This window comes from Orbicella franksi, chromosome 13 (genome assembly GCF_964199315.1).
Source record: "Orbicella franksi chromosome 13, jaOrbFran1.1, whole genome shotgun sequence".
NCBI lineage: Eukaryota > Metazoa > Cnidaria > Anthozoa > Scleractinia > Merulinidae > Orbicella > Orbicella franksi.
The window spans coordinates 4,314,286-4,335,893 of NC_138157.1; the positions used below are offsets into that span (position 1 = coordinate 4,314,286).

General features: G+C 37.2%; 1 protein-coding gene across 1 annotated transcript; it reads left to right on the forward strand.

Moving 5' to 3' along the window:
- The first annotated feature begins 9 nt into the window (after positions 1-9).
- On the forward strand, positions 10-20,727 carry LOC145465245 (integrator complex subunit 8-like). Its single transcript, XM_081449024.1, has 31 exons — positions 10-334; positions 706-770; positions 2,003-2,115; positions 2,677-2,743; positions 3,155-3,228; positions 3,946-4,005; positions 4,787-4,829; positions 5,495-5,824; positions 6,332-6,418; positions 7,579-7,749; positions 8,661-8,918; positions 9,819-9,910; positions 10,354-10,435; positions 10,876-10,969; positions 11,573-11,709; positions 12,482-12,592; positions 13,443-13,600; positions 13,905-13,960; positions 14,377-14,495; positions 15,014-15,098; positions 15,536-15,632; positions 15,895-15,928; positions 16,021-16,083; positions 16,459-16,529; positions 16,958-17,076; positions 17,519-17,622; positions 17,968-18,018; positions 18,474-18,553; positions 18,686-18,750; positions 19,160-19,203; positions 19,802-20,727. The coding sequence occupies exons 1-31, from the start codon at positions 10-12 to the stop codon at positions 19,916-19,918; spliced, it is 3,372 nt and encodes a 1,123-aa protein (XP_081305150.1). The 3' UTR covers positions 19,919-20,727.
- Positions 20,728-21,608: the final 881 nt, after the last annotated feature.

Genomic DNA, 21,608 nt, shown 5'->3' on the forward strand with positions numbered 1-21,608 from the left:
TGGCCCAGGATGGCCAGGATTGATTTCACTGAGTCTTCGACTGTCAGCAAAGCAAAGATGGCCGAATGGCGAGCGAGTGTGTTTTTCTCAAAGAAGTGTGGGAAGAGTGACGTCATCAAAACTGTCGATTATATTGGTGATGGTAGTATACAAATACATTGCTGTTTGCTAAACAAGCTGCTGGCCAGGATCGCTGTGACTCGCGCGGGCGAAAACAAAATGGCGCAGACCATCGACGCGAAACTATTGCATAAAACTACTGTGTCTTGGTTCGACTTCTTGTTTGATACAACTGGAGATTCATTGAAGAAACATCTGGAAGATGTATCTGCAGGTTAATATTATGTTTAGTATTTTTTTTTTAACATTGCTACTACAGCAGAAAATCTATCAGCCACCACTGCCAATCGACCTCTCAAAAGGACATTCCATTTTTAATACCGGCCCCCGCCTCTGTGCGGAATGGGAGACAGATTCCGACACCCTAGTATTATTCTTGTCCGCACCTTTAAAGTTTGCATCCGCAGGGTACTACATTTTGTCAGTGTCTTTGAAAATAAATATTCCGACAGGCCCTGTGCCAGAGGTTACCCCTTCATACGGGGTGGGGGTATAAAAAATTTAATGCCATGATATGTTTCTTGGAAATTAGGGCAGCCTTTTGTAGGTCATAAATACAGTGATATGTGCTTGTTATACTTGCAGAACCTTCAGCCACCCAACTTATTGTTCAGTTCCTGGAACATTCAGGGTTATTCAACATCAATGTGGTAAGCACTTTGACTAGTCACTGCTCTGGGTCATCCTTGATATTATCACTGTCTTCAGTGTTATAATCATGAACTGCAGATAAAGTTGGTCAACTTGCATTAAAAGATAAATTTTTCAGTAGCAAAGATCAGATCATGTATACTAAATGCATACACCGTCGAGTGTTGATTGATACCTTTGATTGACACCCTCGATTGACCCTCACTGACCCTTGATCTACACTTGATCAGTACTTGATGAACATGTCAGTTGACACTCGAATGACACTCGATCAACATCTCAGTCGGACGTTGGTTGAGAGTCGACTAATTTTTCACAGACACCTTATTGAGTATTGATCAATACATATGAGTTGGTCAACACTCCGCCATATATATCGACTGATACTCGATCGAGTGTCAATCAGGTGTTGGTCAAGTGTCAAGCTAATGTCAACCGAGCATCAATAGAGATGCTGATCAAGTGGTGATCAAGTGGTGATCAAGATATCAATCAAGTATTGATCAAAGGTCAATCAAGGGTATTGATTGACACTGATACAGATGCCTTTAGTACACACGATCCCATGTCCTCAAATATGAAAAAAAAAAGAAGTTGTTTTGTGAAGTTCAGACATACTATAAATTATGAATATTTAAGAAACTAAATTTGTTGGGTATTTGTTGCATATTGTCATGGTCCAGTTAATCAAGTCTACTAAACAAATACAAGCCCCAGGTTCATGATAAGACTTATTTACTGTACTTTAATGTTACCATGTTAGAGAAAACTGTTTCCAAAATTTTAACTTATTCAGCCCTGCCAATCAAAATTCACTTTATACGGTTGTTTTTTTTTTCCATTCCTGATTCTAAACAAGTAAAGGAATTCTTTGTTCATGACCCTGCTTTTCGGTTTGCACTGGTTGCTTACCATCCTGTATCCATCCCAAACTGTATTGTAAAGTACATGTGTATATGAAATGTAGTTTCAGACAGATACATGTATGAGATTGTGGACTAGAAAATGATATAGGGTAAACCAAATCAGGCATGAAATTTTGCTGCAAAACATTTTCTGTTGCAAATTGTTTCCCATCATCACTGAATACAGAACTGAAAAGTGTCACCGTTGAAAAAAAGTCTAGGCACATGGGCACGGTAGTTTTAGTCTCAACCTAAGTACATGTAAGCAGAAAAGGTAAATGGCAGTTTTATTAAACATTAAAAGGAGCTTTGTTCTATCTACCAAGGGTGTTGCTTCTGAAACTCCCTCAACCGAGAGCAAAAGAGCACGACACCTTTGCCACTTAGCCTTAAGGGCTGCTGCACAACTGCAATGGAACCTGGAAGTGTTAGAAGAGAAGTACAGAACTGTTACTATTGATCTCAGACGTCTGTTGGAGTGCTTTTTTTTTTCAGGCTGTTTCATGGACAATTGGTTTTAGCTGCAGATTCAAAAAAAGTGATCAAGTGATGAAAAACATCTATTGGCACAGATGGTTACAGTTTGCAGCATAGCTGAACACTGCAAATTCCTCAAAAGTACCAAGTTGGAGGCAAATCTTATCCTTGCGATGGATTTTGTAACTGTTGAACTCTTCTCTTATGACATACTGTATCTTGTATGTTGTGTCTTGCTAGAAAGTGCGAAACTCAACAAACTTGCAAACAAACTGTGAAGCAACTTCCCCGACAGCAGAGATTCACTCAGTCTCATCACACGATAATGAAATGCATCATCACATGATCACATTTTTGGAATCTGTGAATGAAACCAACAGTGCATGCAATGGCCTAAAAAAAAGCCATTTTAACTGATGTCTGGGAGCAATAGTGTTGGGTTTTCTTATTTTTGATGCCTATTTTTCGTTAGTTGTCAGGTTAACTTTTTCTGATTGTAAATGGCAAGTCTTTTGTTTTTCAGCCTGTCTCTTCAATGGCAGAACATTCTGCTGGGAGAATTAATAAAGACAGCTGCAGCGTTAGATGGGGTGAGTTGAAACGTTCAAAGTACAAAATTTGAGCAACTCTTGAAACAATAATAATATCTTGTTTATGGTAATTGATCTCAATTTTATTCTAACATATCACAGATTATGTAAGTGCAGCCAAAATTGTTGCCAATCATAGAAAAATTTGATTCATGTACTACAGTCAAGTCCTACAAGGAGTCGCGATATCAGGTTGTGCAGAACCATGCAGTAATGATGATATTAGCAAGACACACTGATCTTGGGTGGTTACCAGATATTATGAAACACTGTCACAGTAGTTGTTTATTTGTTTTTAAGTACTGTAAGGAAAACAATTTTTGATAAAAAAATGTGTTTTTTGGGTCAGATTGTGTGCCTCTTCCAAGTTATCTTGATTAGTGTTGATTTTCGATGTGTTGTTGTTTTTAGGCAATTAACAGTGATACAGATATAAGCAGTCTAGACCAAAAAACTGCGATGACACTTATAATTTACTACAGATGGTAGGAAATGTTTGTCATTAGCTGTAAGCACTAAGCTTGGTCTCTCCTCTGTAGAGGTTCGAAACCTTCACTATAGAAAGCCGCTGAGCAAGGTGAGTGCAGGCGCATAGTCGAAACCCTTTGCCTGTGCTCATGTCGCTCAGTGGATTCTCCCTACTTGAAGAAACCCTTTGAGCCTTGTCTTACCCTGTTTATGACCAAAATCTGTGATTTTCCTTACCCTATTTATATTTGATACCCTATATATGACCTGACCCTTAAATTAACACCCTGTTTCAGACCTGTCATATGATAATAAATTTATTAGTTTCTTAGTTCAGACCAATGTGAAATTGCCATAAACATAATTTGTGAAGGGTTTTCATTGATGGTCTTATTAATAATGATGAAAAAGTAGCTTCCCCTTAAAAACATTACTCAATTCAAGACTAGAGTGCAAAATCCAAGCCCTATTGCTGACCAAACTGGCCAAAATTGATACCCTATTTATGACCAAAATGGCTGAAAACCTGTACCCTTTGGGGCCGCACATACTTATATACCCCATATAAGGGAGCTCTCCCCCCCTCCCCCCCCCCCTCCCCGAATGACCCTAGTGATTCCAGCAATTCTAAGCTAGACATCTTAGAATCAAGGCTGGTGTTCATAGTTTGTAATTAATTGTGAGAATAATTTTGCTCCTTCCTTGCTTACTGACTTGTGTTTTATTCAATTCAGGGTGGTTAGGACTCTGTCTCAACATTTTCTGCCAAATGTTGGCAAATCTGTGAACAATGGGTGAGTTATTGTAAAGAATATGTTATCATAGGCACTCTGTTAGTTAAGTGCTGTAGAATCCTGAAACCAAATTTTATCTTCAATGGCTGTAGTATAGCACTTTTCATAGTTTCAGTCTGTAGCAGGCATAAATACAGGGTACAGAGGGAGGGAGCGTGGAGATGAAAGGAGCAGGAGAGAAGAGTAACAACTGTTATAGGAACCCCTTGTTGTACATTTGTGACACTCACGGAATAACTTATGAACTGTTAGGCCCAGTTCAGATGTCGTGCTTCTGCCATGCCAAACTAAATTCAGGAATTAAGTTCGACAAAAGCATGGCAGAAGCTTGTCGTCTGAATCAAACTTTTCAATGAAGTTCAGCAAGCAATTAAGTTTGACAAGCTCTGCCATGCTACATGACTTTAGCACAGCAGCGATTCAAACATGGTGCTTGTGATGCACTGAACAAAATTCAAAAATTATAGTAATGTGTTTTGGCGAGATTGTGTTCCCTCAGGGAGTTAGGAGGAGAATTGTTATGAGGAATAGGTAAATCCTGAATTTGTTTCAACTCTGGCATGACGTCTCAATTAGAGTTGTTTTCCTGCCATGCCATAGTCAAACCAAATTGTAATTTAATTCTGCACAGCAGAAGCATGACATCTGAACTGGGCTTTAGTCACACAATCTCATTAAAAACAATTACAATGATGGTGGCGGATGAAGATGTATGATTAAGACGTCAATGACACTTGATACCAACTTTTAATTAACTTTGATCTTTGTAATTTGTTTTAAGTATGACAGCTGATAACTTGGCAAATGAAAACATTCTAAGAAAGGTAAGTTTAGAACAAACTGTTTATTGGTAACTAAAGATGTGTATAATTTGTTAGGGCATTTTCATGATGTATGAATGGCCTAATTTTTTCCAGTGAAAATTGTGTGAAATGGTTAGTTAAATTGTCTTGAGAATCATGATTTCGCTACTAAGTAGCTGTGAACTGTCAGTTCCATAAATGATTTCTGTGATATGAGAAATAAATCTTTTATTTGTCATGAACCATAAGAACTTTTGATTATGTCTTCCATAGTTGTTCTCGACACCAATTATCATGTGATAAACATTGGCATAACCAGGACAGGCCAATCTTTGATCGCTGCATGTAGTCTTTGGAGGAATGTGGTCATTTTGCTTTAGAAAAAAGAAGTTAGAGAAAGGCTGAAAATGCTGAACAAGGCTGTGCTTTTGGACATGAAGTTTCAATATCTCACATTTAAGTTCATGTGAAACATGTCCCTCTTTTCCTAATGAAACATAGAATGTCTTGTTACATGTAATTCCCCTCCTCCTCCCATCACCCTCAAAGATGAATTACAGGACTGCAGGGCTATGTTGCAATTTAGTCAATTTACCATAAAATCCATCTTGAGAAGCATAAATCACCTTTAAGTTTTCAAACAGTCATACATGACTTGTTTTTTTTTTTTTATTGTTTTATATCAGCTTGAAGACCAACTTTCTACTGCCATCCACATTCTTAATCAAGCTCTTCAGGTGACAGAGGACATGGTTCTTCCTACAGCTCCTTCATTGTTATCCGATCCTAAAAAGACTGATAAAACAGAGCCAGAAAAGGCTTCAAGTGAGGTTGGACCAACAAGTGAAGAGGGTGCACAGAGCGTGGATGTTGACATCACAGATGATGACAAAGCTAAGAGTGAAGGTGATGCAAAGAATGGATCTGATGACTGTAATGGCTCCAATGCAGTTGAAAAAATGGATACAACTACTGAAGAGATTTTTACTGTGAAGAAGGAGGACATCATTGCTCAGGTATGTGCATTCCTGGGGTAGGTAACTTCTTCTTAAAAACATACTCAATTCAAGACTAGAACAACCATACCCTGTTTATGACCAAAAAGGCTGGAAAAGAGGATACCATTTGGGGCTGCACATACCTACATAGCCCATATAAGGGAGTACAACCCTCCACACACCCCCCCCTCCCACTCCCACCAGGTGTATCCATGGAGGAATTACATACATTGGGAGCCTTCCTTTAAGATGTTTAAATGTTGATAGGTTGGTGGTTCTTAGCAGAAAGGGGTAACAATGCCATCAATCATCTTATATGATTTTTTTAGCAATATAATTTCCTTTCTCTTTACAGTTTTGTCAAGTTATAAAAATCACTGCACACAAAACATGCAAAGAACTGTCCCTTTGCATGCATTACATGCTCATAAAATGGCATTGTTTAATCAGTAATACTATGATCTCTTTTTTCCTCTTTTATGTGGGAAAGTGATTAATTTCCTGCTACTTTTACTTCTGTTTCAGGTTTCCTTTGATTTAGGAACTCTCTACTTCTACCAAGAAAAGTTTCAACAAGCTATGAAATTGTTCGAAAGTTGCAAGAATGCACAGGTTTGTCATAAACATCTGTTGCCAACTGATCAATGATTAAGCCTGATCTTGATTATTTATTCTAAGGTACACTGTAGCTACTCCCCAGTATCACCTGATTTGCACTTCTCCAGGGAGTGCTCCCCCTGGTCGCGCATTTTACTGTAGGCACCAAGCCCGTCCAGACCTTGAAAATCATTTGATTTAATCACTGTACATGAACCAAGATCTTCAACAATTTTTCCATGAGCATACTTTGGATATGACATGATAACTAGCCAATGAGACCCTAGGATATGTCTTTGGCTATAATTCATCTCATACATGTAACTAACAAGCATGAGTGGAAGAAGGTTTTTATTAAAAATAACCGCAATATTGATAATTCCAACTATTAAGTAAGTAACATTCTGTAGAAAAGAAGAGTCAAAACCCAGGAAAAACATTATCCAATGTTCCAGGTTTTAAATATGCAGTTATAAAACATGTTGTGACATGTTCTTACAACTTAGTGTAGTAGTCAGAATCAGGTAGCTCCAGTAGTTACTCACATTCATGTTATCATGCTGTGCCAGGATACCACAGTGCATTTTGTTGGTGTGAAACTAGTCAGAATTTTTACAGATTCCAAAGAACATTTGGAAAATGACTGTGGTGCAACAGTAATACATCAAATTTTGGCACGTCTTTGGCACCACTGCTGTACAACTACAGCAACAGTATGACTGTTTAAAAACCACAGAATGGCACAATTTTGTTATTGGGCCCTTTTGCTTTTAATTTATAATGTGTGTCCACTGAGGGTTTATTATTAAAACATACTAACATGTAGGTTATTCATATTTATTGAATATTATTTTGTTAGTCTGGAGGTGAAACGTAGGCCACAGGGATTGTAGCATGGTGCTTTACGCATGATTTATGCACATCATGACATGCACCAGTAAAAATTTACATGCAGATTTATGCGCAGGCCAATTGCACATGAATTTGGTTTATTATGTTGAACAATGAAACCTTATGTGATTCATAGATGGGAATTAAGTTTATGTATTTTGTATTAGTTTTGTGTTTCTACTTTTTAAGCCACTTTGAAGTACAGAAAATGCACTGGAGCAACATTTTCATTGCATTTTTTCAGTTGTGTCACATTGTAATGAACCTTTTCCTTTCCATTCTAGTGCTGTCAGTCATCATTTTACACTGTCAATGAACAGAGGTTGAATGGTTACTATATGGCATGCTGTGGCCTGACAGGCATTCCCCCTGTTCTAACAAGTGCGCCACCGCTTGCAGCAACTAAACCATCCCTAGCTGTGAGATTTGAACAGTCCCGACACTCTGGATATAATGTAAATATGAAATAATTAATAATAGTTTCAAAAGAAACAACCCCCAAATGTGCATGTAGGCACCCTCCAAAAGTACAATTAACACAGCACTCAAAAGTAGTGATCTCAAATGAAGATGTATTTGGCTTGTGGGTTCCTGCTGGTAACGGCCTAGTGCTGAAAGGGCTGCCTTATTGTAATAAAAAAAACTGGCTTTGATAAACAATGGCAGGAACATATAAATTATGAGCTGTCCCAAAATGACATGGTATTTGTTTTTAATGAACCTTAGTAGAAAGACAATTATTATATTACCCTGTTTGTTTTGGCATAAATTTCTGTCGAGAAGATTTAACATCCACTGAGAACATTTGGAGCTACCCAGAAGAATCAACTCACCCCTCCCCCCTCCCCCCCCCCCCCTCACCAAAAAAAAAAGTCACGATCCTCCAAAAGTACAGGAGTGATAAGAACAGGCTGTTAAGTCTAGAAGCAGTGAGGGTTGTTTGGAGATCTTTACTTCATATCAAACAAATCTACCAAGTTTAACATCATGTTGAAACAACCATATCTAATGATCTTATTTTGTCATTTGAATGTAATTGTTTCAAGCACCACTCAGGATAACTATTATTGTCATAGTCAGAGATTGTCATCCCTATAGACAATTGTCCTCATAACAGAATAAGAATTTCTTAGGTTACATTCTGTCTAAATACAGTAATTGCCATAAAAGCAGCAACTTTGTTCTAACAAAGTTCCTATGGTATCAACATGTTCTCTCTTTACCCGAAATTGTTAGTTAAATTTCCACTAATTACAAATGGATGCCTAAGAAGAAACACTTCATTACTCTAATTTTTAATTTCCAAAATACAGAAATAGTGATTTACATGTATGTTTAGCATCTTTCTTTTGTTACTATCACACAGGATATTATTGTGGTACTTTTAGAGGACAACATCACATTTGAGCTTCCTTTGGAATATAGAAAAAATTTAGTCTCAGAACTAAGAACACATAGTCGGAGAATGAGTGAAGATGAAGAAAGTGCTACTAACATTCCTTTAGACTGGCAAATAATGGTTTGCAATATAATCAGGGATGTTCTAGAAGGACGACCTGCAAATCCTGGATTTTGGCTCTCGCTGGAGAATTGTTCTCAAGCTCAACTAGAGATGATTTTCTCTGTAAGTATTTCTTTGACCCAAACAGCCAAGTAAATGTCATGGACACAGCTGTATGCCAGGAGTTATCTCTTGAACCATGGTTTTGAAAACAACTACTGATGTGAGGAAAATGACATGATCTATGATTGGATTGTTTTCGGACTGAACCATTCACTGCAACGCAAATTATTTGATTTATCCATTTGTCTTCAGAAGTTAGAGACAGATCAGGAAAATTGGTTTGTGATTTTTATTTTGACGAAAATGCAACCTGGATCAATAAAAAGGTAGCTGGTTAAATACTGCCATCCTTTATTAGTGTCAGTAACTAATTTAGTAAAACAGTGGTATCAAAAACATGTCTTTGAAATCATATATTAACTTAAAGTGATCTTGTAACCACCATTTTCTGTCAGAGGTTACCACAGCCACAGTATGTATGACCTGTCACATTTTTTGCTTTACCCACTTCACATTTGAAAATTAGCCCAGTGAACCCCATATTGTATTATATGACAATGACTAGCTTGTTAAGAGACAACTTTCTATAAAATTTTAGAAAACAGTGCTAAGAGGTTCAGAGCCACTTTTTGAGTTTTTGCAAATTTAACATGAAAGTACATGTACCCCTCTCTTTTGAGAAAAGGTATATTATAATCAATGTACCTTTTCATCCGATCAATAATTGATGAAAGTGAACTGAACAAAAATGAACTTTTATTTTATTATTATCATTATTATTATTATTATTAATTTTTTTTTTTTTTAAACAAAAAAGAAGAGAATTACAAACTAATTCAAAGTACAACATTTTGAGTAGGAAACAATTACCAAATTAAGAATTAATTAAATTAATTAATAACTTAATCATTTTTGACTTCATTTTACTTAAATGAACTGTTATGATTGTGTCTTATCTAGCTGTGTTTGCAGTCCATACCAGTTGAAGAGGACTTCCCTTCTCAGGGTATAAAGGAGAGCAACAGATTCAAAATCATGAAGTCATTTGTCCAGTAAGTATGCAGTCATTTTGTGTGGGGGTGCAGTATCCTCATGTTTACTAACTGGACTCTGGATTGAGCAGTCCAAGCTGGGTTCAATCCCTGGCTGGGGTCATTGTGTTGTGTTCTTGGGAAAGACACTGTTCTCTCACAGCTCGCCTCTCTCCACCCTGTGGCAAATTTAATGCTGAGGGGAAACCCTGTGATGGACTAGCATCCCATCCAGTGGGGGGGAGAATACTCCTAGTAGCTTCATGCTGCTGAAACTGGGATAAGCACTGGCCTGATGGGTCACTTGACTCGTATGCAGACTTACCTATGCTACCATCACTGTCATGTTATGTTTGCCCATTTATTGCCCTAGGCTGGCACAATGGTACTGTAATTTATTGTATGTATTACTTTAGTTAACACTTTAGGTGAATGTGTTGGTTTTTATTTTGTTACTGATACAGGTTGATCTGCTGTACTTCTGAACTGGTGGATGGATGGGAAATTGCCAAGAACTCTCCTGCTAAAATATTCTTGAATGAAGAGGTATTTTAGATCTGAGATCTGATGATAATAGACCATTTCCAAGTTTCCTTCTCCCTCTGTTTCAAAATGAGTCCGAGTATGCCATACCTTTCTTATGAAAATGAACTTGCACAAGATGTATTTTCGTAACAATGGTTTGGCTCAAACACTCGTTTTGACACAGAGGCAAATGGCAACTCGGAAATGGCCTATTTCAAAGAGAAGCCAGTTTTAATATTTTTGGAAGTCAACAGAGAAACATCAGATTTCTTTTAAGAATCTCCTGTTACTTAATTATTTACTTTAAGTACACAGGTTCAATTATCGTTTGACTTATTACTGAAATGAACTTCAGGTAGTATTCATGAAGAAATAAGTGGAAGGCCTTCGGTTAACATCTCCACATTGTATTCAGCCATCCGAGAGAGTATTTTTGTGACAAAGATCGATGTTATCTTTAGGAAGAAGCGATGGATGACCTTCAAAATGGGTTGGTTAAGACTGAACAAGACAGGTCCCAATGGATTCCTGTTAATGTACAATATACCACTGAAGGTAATTCATGCTAGAAAAAGTAATGTTTGCTTAATGTAGACTAGAAGGTAATGTAAGCTTCATTAGAATGCAGCTGTGGTTGTATACCTCGTAAACTGGAGCTGTGCATGCATAATGTTTTTATAGATGCATGGCAGGAAATCATAGAGAAATGGCAGCAGCTGTTGATTAAGTTTGTTTTGTTTTCTTAGTCATGGAGAAAACTTACAAAAAAAGCTCCCTTTTATCTTTATGTGGATAAAAAGTATTAAATGAGCTTTTGGAATGTTGGCAATGCTTTCATTTCATTCATGCACGTGGCTAATCACTTGACTTCCCCTCTCAGATCAAAATGTTTTTGCTTTGGCGTGCTGTATTCAAAACCAATTGAAAATAGAAGATGGTTTTCCCATGGAACACCATCTTCTATTTGGTGATTAAAACCAGGAGGTAATGTGTGGATAACACGGGCTAAAAGCCTGTGTTTCCCTGGTGGTTATCTTTTAAAGATCCATCAAGACCTTTAAAGATCAGCAGTAGGATCTTTGCAGATCTTAATAAAAATCCTTAATCCTTGATGAAGTTTTGTTATTGGCATTAAATTATTGGCACATTGTCTCCCAGCCTCGACAGGACAAGAGAGCACTGAGTTGAAGAAAGGTCAGCTTTTTAATAAACTACGACACACAGTTGACCCTGGTACCATCAGTACACTAGTGGAAGAGCTTCATCAACTTGAGAAAGGGAGAAGGCATTCAGAGGTAGTGTGACTTGAGATGTAATGTAAAGGAGGTTATCCTGAAGGCCTCCCTCCACCCTACAGTGAAAAATAGTGAGTTCAGCTGAACCATTGTACATGTAGCAACCACATAAAAATACTGTCATGGAATACCCCATCTGATTCAGCATGAGTAGTAATAAGGGTCTGAAGTCTAGAAATTATTCCTCTAGAGTCTAGAAGTTAAACGTACAAACTGGCACTGATGAGGTTCCAGGCTTGGAACAGTAACATGATATTTCCCTAATTAGTGTACAAGCCTCCCACATGTCACCTGCAACATTTTAAACTAATTAAGGCCACAGTCCTTGAGGATGTCACGTAAATCACTCCTCACCCATGCATGAATCTCTTATCACACTGACAGGGTAGTGATCATATTCTTTAGGAGTGGAAATTTGTAGTTTGGGACAACTTATTAAGTTTCCTTTTAACATGGCCACTATTAAAAGTTCTCTCTACCTTCCATGATAGTAAGCCAGAAAAAAAAAACTACAGTAACTTGATATCCTGTTTTAGAACTGGCATCCCATTCAGGTGAGAAAATTTGAGCCATGCCCATGTTACCTCTTAAAGGCACAAAACATGATGCATCAAACCCCATAGTTAAATTCACAATGTTACAAAATTAATGGAACCTACAAAGGAGATTATCAACTTCCTACATTATATTATTCGACACTAATTCTCAAATCATGGTACAAATTTCCCATTTTTTCCTCTTCTAAATTCATGTTGCTTTATTTGTCTTGAAGGAATATGTGTGTTTACTGTATAAGAGCCACCTTGAGGAGATAAAGAACCTTCAACAGCAGGACATACTCCATATTTTGTTTTCCAAAGCCTTGCACTGTTCAGCTGTTCAGGTAATTCTGATTGAGTATTCCAGCCTTCATTTTGACTCAAATGTTGGGGCTCTTTACCCTACTGGGCCTGGTTGTTCAAAAGCCGATTAACGCTAATCCAGGATTAAAAGTTAATCAAAGTTCTTATTTCTCTTAGACATTGGTTAAAGCCAAAATTGAAGGACAAAAAATTTAAACAGAAAACTTCACTGAACAAATAAACATATACGCTGGTCCTGGATTAGCTTAATCGTGCTTTGAACAACCCGGCCCTGGTGTCCTAACACCATGGTGCAGAGGAGGGGTGGGGGGTGGAGGGAGAGGGGCAGGAGAGGGAGGGGAGGGAAGCAGAGGAGGGAATGGGAAAGGAGGAGGAGGAGTGGACAGATGGAGGTTCAGGTGGAGTTGATGCTTTTCACTGGACAGGTGTAATGTTTTGTGAATTCAACACTATTAAAAGTGGGTATTGCCTGTATCGAAAGATAAGGGCCTGTCTGTAAGGGAAACTACCTCTAGTGGGGTAATCAATTTGAGGTTCATCAAGGTTTATAGATCTGACATGCTGTTTGTCAGTGCCTCTTAATTTCCTTCAATGGCAGTAAATTTTATCCTTATAAACTGAAATGGTTACAAAACTGGAATACATATATGAGTTTCAGTTGCCCACTGATGCAACAGCTACAGGGGCATTTGTCATCAGGAGAACTTTTTACAGGAGTGTTAACTACAGCAGGAACTATTTTCTATAGTAGGAACCTTTTAATAGGAAGCCTTTCTACATAGAATAGGAACTATTGTCAGAGGGTCCATCAGTAGTGGGAACTATCCAAAGTTACGTCAAAAAATTGACCAACCATGTTTCTTTTTTAAGGAGTATGAGAAGGCATCTCAGCTTCTCTCTTATGCCCTTGGGATGGTGAACACTGTTGCAGGAAGGGGTGCTGCGAGCAGTCCATTAGAGAGAGTGAAGGCTGCAATTCAACAAGAACTCCTTGTGCTAGACATTTCTCAAGAGTCACCTAGCAAGAGGTACAAGTATCTAAGAAATAATTGATAAAATATTTAGTTCTTACCTGTTCAGTCTGGTTTTTTTTAGATGTGCAAAACACTCCTAGCTGGAGAACAGTGCATCACTTTAGCTGTAGAGGGAAAAAGAGTGAAAAGGTCAAGCCCAGTTGTAAACTTTGAAAAACCCTACATGAGGCACAGTTCACTGCCAGAACTGCACGAATTGGACTGTTTAACCACACAAAAGTTTTTTTTTTTTGTTACAAGCGTTTTGACACCTCATGGGTTCCATATTTTGAGGCTGTTTATTTTCTTTTCTTGGCAGCCGGGCAGAAGAGATAGCAAAACGAGTCAAGTCTTACATTTGGCAAACCGCTTCAGGTACCGGGCAAGGTTCACATTACTCACTAATAGGGCATTTTTCCATATCTGGTTGGTTCTCATAATCTACAGTTCAGTCAATTTGTCAATAGCATGCCAAACATAAACAATGTTACTTGTTTCTAAAGAACTTTTGTCTGTCAGGTCAGCAGGTAATTGAAACACATAGCTATATATCCAGTTGAAGTTGATATAGGTACATTTACCACCACAGGGAGTTTATAAAGCTGATTTTTTTAGGGTTACATGTAGATCTTCACCTGAACAAAGTATCCTGAGGAAGGGCTAATGCTTGAAACGATAGCTCAGTATCATAATGGCAGTTAATTTGCCTTTGTCAAAAAATAGCTAAGTGTTACATAAAACATAGTTGATTTGATGCATTGTATTCTACTAACATGTTAAATTGTTTCCAGGTGCTGCAGAGATTCATGTGGAAGAACAAGTCAATGCCTTTCTATTAAATGGAAAGGAGTGGGAGTTTCTGTCAGAAATAAGAGTTGATGAGAATGCACAGTCTCTGGATCACAGATCTGTAAGATAATCTGCTGATTATCATGTTGGAGTAGATGAACAATTCCTTATATAATACACTAAAAGTGATAGGTGCATCATTTTCTTGCATCCAAACAGTGCAGAAGCAAATATAACAAATTACATATTAACAAGGTTAAAATGTCAGTGATAAAAGAGAAAAAAATGTTGACAGTTGGGGTAACATGTTGCAAACCTTGCTTAAATTCAACTTGCCTTGCAATATTGTTGCATGAAGAGTTGTCGCATGTGAACCTAGTTATTATGATGGCCCAGCTCACCAAATATCTCTTAGTAGCTCAGTGGTTAGAGTCTCCAACCAGTATCTGGGAGGTCAGGGAGTTGAATCCTTCCATTTTAAGATCTTTATAATCAAGTTGTTTGTATATTACCTGTCTTTTATTCCAGAGCATGTATATATCATTCTGTAATCTCTTTTGATCAATGAAGTCTTTTAACACAGTAGGACATGGCAGTATTTTCTTTATGGAGCTTGACTTATCCTTTTTAAATTTTTAGCTGTGTAGCTTACTAGCATCCACGTGCTACTTTCTGTCAAAACCTCAGGGATGGAGGAAGCCAGCCAGAAGTCTTTGGGATGGCAGTAAGTACATGAATTTTGTACAATGTACAGGATATTTTCATCGAGACATCTTGGAGTTACACCAAGTTTTGCATCCATTGAAATACCTTCTTATGAATCTCTTTATCAGTCCAGTAATGTATGTGCTTTAGTGTCAGAAAACTCAAATGGAAATTTGAGGAATGCACTGTCTTGCTTAGGTTTATGGTACAAATGTAAAGAACCCCAGGACTCGGGCGTTTTACATTATTTGTTGTTTTACACAGGATTGCTCTGGTCAAGATGTATTAATTTTTATGTTGAGATCCATTGTCCAGTTACCTAGTTTACATTAAAAAAAGTGTCATTGCATTTATTATATTCCAGTCATAATGGTGGATTGTTTGGAATCTACATTTACTGTAACTTCATTTTGTTTTGCCTTGATTTGCCATTCCCAACTTCCCTTTTTATTTCAGTTCTGAAGATATTCAGTAATAACAACATGGGACAACAGAAGAGATCTGCTGATGGAAGTCAAGCAGGCATAGCTTCCCAATCTGAAGGACTGAAACTGTAAGATCTTTGTATGTTACACTCCTTATTAGCTGTAAATGCAATCAGTGCTTTGTTTAACTTTTTTTAGATGCAGGGCTCTCTGCATACCAGCCTTCAAGCTGATTGGGCTTCAAGGTTTCAAGCATATTTTTTTTCTTTTGTTATATTTTTACAATCATTTTTTTAAGAAACCACTCAATAAAATTATATGATGCATAGCTGTTTCTTACTAAAGTTGGAATTGATTTGCTTATTTATAGAATTGCTTGCTATCTTGCAGGACAAACCTCATTCATTTTGTTCGAAGAGTAAAGGTAAATCTTTGTAATGCCCTCACTCTCCATTTCAGAAGTGGATAGAAAAAAAGTCAGTATCATCATCATTCAGTCATCTTTTCTTCTTGTAGGAAGAGACTGTACTCACTGTGTTGATATCATGTTTAGTACGACTGCGTAATGCCTCTGGCAAGGTAGGCATCAATAAAAAAGAATAATTATAATATTGTAATTATTGTGGACACAGCATAGTGTAGACATATAATATTGACCACTTTCCTTTGAAAATTGCATTTGCTCAGAAATGATGAAAAGTCGCCAAATACATGAAAACTTGACATAGAAAAAGCAATGAAACTTGGAGAAAGTGTGCTAGTGGCTGTCTAACATACTCCTCACTTGAAACGGTTATTATTAGTACAGCATTTAAACAGTTATCATTCAAGTTGTTTGTCCTTTAATTTGCTTTTGAGTCATAATGTGATCAGTTTCATCACTACTGTGTAGTGGGTTACTATCAAGCGCTGTCCTCATGTTTAATCTTGCAGTAATATTTTCTTTATTTCAAGGTTGATGAGGCAAATAGTCAAAGAGAAATATCAAGTTCACACAGTCATCTCTGGCCTACTGCAATCACAAAGTATGTTGCTGGATTTATTTAACAATAACTTGTTTTCTCTACCATCAAAATGTTGAGCAGCAAAAAGGAGTAGTTATTAAAAATCGCAAGCAAAAAGACTTATTTTTATAGTTCCCCATTGTTAATGTGTCTCTACAGTAATTCACATGTTGTTACTTGCAAGTAATATAATTAACATCCATGGGAAAGTCACTCTTAGACACTGCAACATAGATCTCTGTTAAAGGGCAATGTCACCATGATTATGGAGTTTTTCAGGTCAAATCCCATATGCCTGTTGAGAGTGACAAAAAACTGTGAGCGCAAAAAGTTGGGTGCTGTTTATATTTACAATAATAATTATTTTTTAAAAAGGTTTCTATTGTATGGCACATTTGTTTATTTTATGTATCACAGAGGTTTTAAGGTTGGTTTGTTTTAATTAATAGCCCTGGTAATGTAAATTTTGATCACATTGGCCTGGCACTGTCTGGTGTTGTCCACCATGCCCTCTCAGTACAGCATCAAAATGTTTCTTGGCTTCAAACTCTAGGAGATATTTATTTAGGTAAGTGATTTGCTAAACACTAATTACAATAACTTCATTCCTTCCAACATTGTGTTAATTCAGAATCAGGACCGTCCATTAAAAATAATTAGGTCTTTGAGTAATGTACACTGTCATATTTTGAAAACTGCCTTTTTCCATACTTCTGTGTCAAGATGTTGCAAATGCAGTTTCCTCTACTTTGTAGAAATTCATTTCATGTCACAAAATAACATGCATGTTGTGGGATACCTCAATAAGACAGTAGTTCTTAGTAAAGTTTTCAAGTTGTGGTCTTTCATTGGCTGGTCATGCAGTACTACATAGTATTTTGCATGACTTGTTATTTACAGGTTAACAATCCCATGGAGATTGCCTCTATAAATTCAGTAAACGTGGCTCATGAGCACAAAGAAGACGTTGCAACCACACTTACGTCCCTCTCATTTTTCATATTCTCTAGATTCTGGTAATTATTCATCAGCGATGCGGTGCTACCTAGAAGCTGGTGCCATCTCATCGTTTTTCTTCAATTCACCAGTCCCATCAACTGTCTGGGATGATCAGGTAGATACTCTAAAACATGAATGTTGAATTGCATAGTCCAGAAGGTGATACAGTCAACAAAGCAAGCCAAGAGTTTATCATAGGACATTTGACTTTTTTAAATTTTCACTCTTTGAATGATATGAGGTACACTGATCAAACTTGAGCACAAGTTTCAATCCAAGTATTTATTTGAATGTTGGTCGGATTAGCATGTGGCTTCACATGCCACACTCAGGACATGTGAATGTGACAATTTTTCCTATAATTGAATAATGGTTGGCTGTAGCTAACAAGGAATCTCATGTTTCACCACAATTTGTATCAAGGTCTAAAGAAAATTCATTATTCACCTTGTTTTGTCAGGTTTACAGAAAAATGGTCACTTGCTGTTCAGCGATGAAAGCTCATATTCAGGTACTGACAAAAATGTTGCACTGTACTCAGATCAACATCTGCAGAAGGTTGTATGAGATCTGGTTGTTTTGTGCTCTCCTTGCCCCATTCAACTAATTACAGTAATTGCTGCTTTGATGTAAATGCAACGAAGTACGAATTATTTAGTAAACAACAAAGCAGCAATTTTGTTTCAAATTGCTTCTTTTGTTGTAAATGAAATTTTCACTTTGGCTGAAGGCTAGACAAAATGTATGGTGCATACCAAGGAGACTTATTGATTCTGAGCTATTTTAATTTAATACGCTTGATCCAAAATGCCACAAACTGTGACACCTGTTATGACCTAGGGGCCATGCTGTCAACTGTTCAGCACATCACACCCATAAGATACAGAAGGATGCTCAAATATGTCTGACATGATATTATTTTAACTAAATGTGTTTTTAAAGTGTTAAATTTTATTGTCGCTACAGGCAGCTTTACTTTGTCAGTGTATGGAAGTTAAAGATTACACAACAGCCTTCAAGGCCCTCCAACAAGCCTCATTAGCAAGGTGATGAAATTATCTGCAAAATTCAATAAGCATACTTTCAATTTTTCAGAGATCCTCATTTCTACTGTGCATTGGGTGGGACAAATCATGTTAATATGAGGCATTAAAGATAGTTATTGTTTTACTCAACAGTTCTGATGCTATGGACTTCTACTATTCCTTCTTTTGGGACATAACAATGTTAGAATATCTAACCTGTATCCTTTAAAAGTGATGAATGTAATGAGCATTGTACTTCTTGAAAATGTGCTGCTTTAGAGTGTAAAATCTTTTTTTTTTTAGTTTTATTTAAATAAAGATAAGGGTATGAGAATGGAAGTGCTGGTGGAGGAAAACGAAAAGGAGGGGTACAACAACCACGACAAAATGAGAACAATGATGATCACAATATTATTATTGTTGTCTCTATCAGTGAGACCTTTTTTGAATTTTTAGTGAACTAGACAAACCTCAACTGGTCTTGTACCAATTAGCTGGACTTCCAGAAATTATGTTGTTTATTAATTTTGCTGCTGCGAGGTAAATTTTTAAACCTTTTTGACTGCAAAGTTCACAATTACCATTTGCTTTTTTTGGCGGGGCTATTGACCTTAACACTTAACTTAGTCACCCATGCAAAACGTGGACAAAATGACAAAAAACTGCTTACAGTGAGTTTTATTGGTTATAACTTATTATAATAGTAATGTTCTCTTGAGTTCCACAGTACTGAAGTCCCTGAAGAATGAATTAAAGGAGCGAGCCAAAATGTTTTTTATGTACCAGTATACATGTTCAGCAAGCTGCTGGACGTGCAGAGTATTGGTCTAACGAGCTGAGTGATCTCTGCATTTCATACACAGTGGTCTGTTCCTGAAATTTGGTTGGCTATAAAGAAACCAATAACCAGGGACAGGCTGCATGTACACTGTATGTTCCCAGCTGATACACTGCCTTGTGGTGCTGGGCAGATCTAGGGGGGTGCAGTCAATCCCCCTAAATTTAAAAAAAAATGAGACAATATCATAACACTCTGACTTGGCCTCAGAATTCCTGAAATCCCATTGCCGAGGACCTCAATTTTAAGCCTTTTCCAGGGGAGGATGCCCCCAAAACCCCCTACAGACGACCACCTTTGACCGGGCCGTATCACCCCCTTCTCTAAAATCCTGTATCCTTCCCAGTGGTGGATTTGGGTAGTTTCAACTTAAATGTCTGTTCCTGGCATTACTCATTCAAAGGGTGTCAATGTTTGAATTTTTTATGCAGATACAAGCCATCAGTCAACCTGAACTGAACATTTTCAACACATCAGAACTTCTCCAACACACAGAACAAAGCAGGAAAGCTAAGCTACTCAGAACTCTTGCCAAGCAATACCTTTAGTCTAGCCACAGTCACCTATTTACAATACCTCAAAGCCTCTGTACTGAAATGTCATTAATGTAATAAAGACTAACTCAACACATTCTAGTAAACAGTGGTTATAAGAGTATACAAATAAGAAAGTGACAAGACACCTTATTGATGGTTGTGCTTTTAGCATCCATTAACCACCTAGCAAGTCAGAGGGAGCTGTCTCTGGTGGCATCTGTGACTGACAGCCAGAATAACTGAAGAAAATCAATCTTTAAACAGGTTTCATTGATGTTTTCAGCAGGAAGACAACTGGCTTTTTCAGGCAGGCAAAACGTTTTGAACTGAACTTGGTTATATGAAAAACTTTACTCTAGCAGGTCCAGCCAGTCAGACAAAATTGTATTCACAGCTGGTCATACTGGTCTACACACCCAATGTGCTAGCCTCTAAATGAAGGACCCTGGATCAGGGTATTTGGTTTGCGTTCTTAGACAAGAACTTTCTGACACTGCCCTTGTCAACCCTGTGGGTATAGAAAAATTGGTTGGGAAACCTGACCTGACCAAAGCGCTGGGGGATATCCTGCTATGAACTAGCATCCCACCCAAGGGGAGTATGGGGAAGGGGTAATAACCACCTGTAATGAGACACCCTTGCTTTTTTGATTCTTTGGGATTGAACACACTTGACAGATAATAATGAAAACAAACCCAGAGAACATCATTCGATATATTACATTCTTTATTTAATATTCAAGTATTTTAACTAGTGCCAGCTAGTAGTGAATTGCCAGATTAACGTGAGATGGAGATATCTTGTCACAAGCTTAATGCTTTGTTCTCACAATTTGACCCATGAATTCAAGCTGATTTGATTCAAGTGTCAAGTGCTATGGACAAATTGAATAAATAATATACATTGTAATGTGCTTTGTTCTTTTGTATGAACTGTTTCTCTTCAATGTATGTCTCTGGAAAAAGTTCACTTGTGTGAACATGGAAATGGATGCATTGTGCCTCATGATCTCAGGTCAATCAATCCTGATATTGATCAACATCTAATAACCTGTGGGTAGGGAGAAGAGACCTTTTCTTTGTTGCTTCCCGTGACTCTTAGCAGAGTTTATTCCACTCTCATATCCAATCTTTTCACACATGTAGGAGTGTGCATACAGGCATCATTTTTATCTATTTGCACACAAGCTAGATATCTATTTATTTGCCAAATATCAGTAGTCATTTGGTCATTCAAAACACTCAGGTTAGCAAATCACCTTAGTTAGTCCCTATTTGTGCCATGTGGCACATAACCCAAAGATACGTAACTCACTGACTTAGTGTAACTGTGAAAGTGAAGTGTTAGAAAATATTAACTTTTGGATGTAGTAACTCTTAATGTACCTCTAAAAGTTCAAAGAATATTTTCAGTCATAATATTATACAACTTCTCTTACATTGTCCCAAATAAACTTGAGACAACTTTGATAGACCATGCAATGGTCTGCCTTAAAATTTTGTCATTAGGCCATACATATGCTATGTAATTAATATAATTATAATTTACATTATACTGTATTCTATAATGTATTTAGATTTGTTTGGTTATTTACACAAAAGTATTTACAGTGCTATGATTTCCACTTGGATATATACCTGGAATATATATATATATATGTAGTTATGCAACACTTTTGAGTGGTATACTATAGAATGTCCCA

What these genes read in the sequence shown, in the direction of transcription:
- LOC145465245 (XM_081449024.1), top strand. Translation starts at nt 10, where the DNA reads ATGGCCAGGATTGATTTCACTGAGTCTTCGACTGTCAGCAAAGCAAAG. An exon ending in TGGCCTACTGCAATCACAAA is followed by an intron (nt 16,530 to 16,957) that starts GTATGTTGCTGG and finishes TTTAATTAATAG; the next exon opens with CCCTGGTAATGTAAATTTTG. An exon ending in CAACTGTCTGGGATGATCAG is followed by an intron (nt 17,623 to 17,967) that starts GTAGATACTCTA and finishes TTGTTTTGTCAG; the next exon opens with GTTTACAGAAAAATGGTCAC.